The sequence below is a fragment of the Salpingoeca rosetta genome, assembly GCF_000188695.1.
Source record: "Salpingoeca rosetta unplaced genomic scaffold supercont1.14, whole genome shotgun sequence".
Lineage (NCBI taxonomy): Eukaryota > Choanoflagellata > Craspedida > Salpingoecidae > Salpingoeca > Salpingoeca rosetta.
In genome coordinates this window covers 696,221-697,903 of record NW_004754920.1, presented here as the reverse complement: position 1 = coordinate 697,903, position 1,683 = coordinate 696,221, and the positions used below count along the sequence as shown (strand labels likewise).

Here is a 1,683-nt window from a genome sequence, read left to right as displayed (position 1 = left end):
ACTGGTCGTGCTGTGTTGTGTTGTGTTGTGTTGTGTTGTGTTGTGTTGTTGGCGGGTGAGTTTGCAGGCACGAAGATGCGACGGTTGAGACGAATGGGCTGGCGATTGTGCAAGGCATGGTGTTGCGACAGCACTTGATTGCGCTTCTCAAGCACAGAGGCTACGGCCACAAGATTGGAAACATGGTCGCAAAGAACGAACTGGTGCGAAACTTGGATGTGTGTGTGTGTGTGTTGAGTGTCTGCGGCGCGAGTCTTACGCACTCTTCTCTTGAGCAACTCGTGCGGAACGTGTCATAACTCCATGCTGTGTGCGTGTGTGTATGTGTACAGGCGCTGGATGAGCTGACGCAGGATTACCCGCGGTGGCCAAAGATCTCGTCTGTCGACGTGCCCAAGGTAAAACAATCCACAGCAGTAGTAAAGTACACGTGATGATCGATGATGATGATGATGATGATGATGATGATGATGATGATGATGATGATGATGATGATGATGATGATGATGATGATGATGATGATGATGATGATGATGATGACGAGGGGGAACCCTCTACCTGTGCATCGTTATCGAATATCATGCATCATGTCTCTTGCCTCATGTTCTCAACTGCTGCCCATATTCTCTTCGCCACACAGGAGGATTATGACATGTGGATGGACTTGCGCCCATACATGAACCCGAGCCCTTATCTCGTGCAGGCATCATGGTACGCCGCACGTGGCGCAGTGCACATGCCAGCGATGCCCTGCTCACTCTGCAGTCCCAGCAGGCAACAAATTTGCACTCAGTCGCTCACTCACGCGCATCTATCTACACACACACACACACACACATGTCTACAATGACACGCACACATATACAATGACACTTGCACACCTTGTTTGTACACGCACGACCCACTCACGTTTGTACTCAACCGTGCATGTGCACAGCTCGTTGGCAAAAATCTTCCGGCTGTTCCGCACAATGGGACTTCGCCATCTCGTTGTCGTCAACAAGATGAACGAGGTGCTGTGTTGTGCATCGGGCGCTGTGTGTGTGTGTGTGTGTGTGTGTGTGTGTGTCTGTCTGTCTGTCTGTCTGTCTGTCTCTGTCTGTGCCTTTTTGTGTGATTGCGTGTGTGCGTGTGTGTGTGTGATTGTGTGTGTGTGTGTGTGCCATCCTTCTCGTGTACAACACTCTACCACCGCTCCACCACCGCCACTCGCCAGCGACCACCCAAACTCACTAACATCCAACCACTCTTCCCCCTCAACCCCTCGACCATTTGCAGCTGGTGGGCCTCGTCACGCGAAAAGATTTGGCGAACATCACAAACGACATGAAGCGCGAAGACTTCCTGCACTCGCGCCTGTCTGTCCGCCACGTCAAGTACATCATGCCCGAAAACATCACGGATGACGTTGACGCCGTGCTGATTCGCGACAGGGAGGACCATCCTCGCGTGGAGGATCTTGGCCAGAACGGCCCAGACGACTCAATCATGCCCATGAACTAGGACCATCACCACCACATTTTCCGATTGTTGGCACGCAGCTTTTCCTGTTTGTTGTTCGAAGTCGCCTCTTTTCATGTTGCATTCTGCCAACTCCAACACACTGTTTGCACTGCCGTGCTTACACACACACACACACACACACACACACACACACACACACACACACATACGCAGTGCTTG

General features: G+C 51.7%; 1 protein-coding gene across 1 annotated transcript in view; it reads left to right on the top strand.

The window, feature by feature from the left end:
* PTSG_06254 (H(+)/Cl(-) exchange transporter 7) overlaps window positions 1–1,647 on the top strand; it is a 7,699-nt gene extending 6,052 nt beyond the window's left edge. The window contains exons 16-20 of the mRNA XM_004993087.1: window positions 68–203; window positions 333–398; window positions 641–711; window positions 938–1,013; window positions 1,279–1,647. Of these exons, the coding sequence (XP_004993144.1) occupies window positions 68–203; window positions 333–398; window positions 641–711; window positions 938–1,013; window positions 1,279–1,503 (574 nt within the window). The 3' untranslated portion in view covers window positions 1,504–1,647. The remainder of the gene's footprint in view (window positions 1–67; window positions 204–332; window positions 399–640; window positions 712–937; window positions 1,014–1,278) is intronic.
* The last annotated feature ends 36 nt before the right edge of the window (window positions 1,648–1,683 follow it).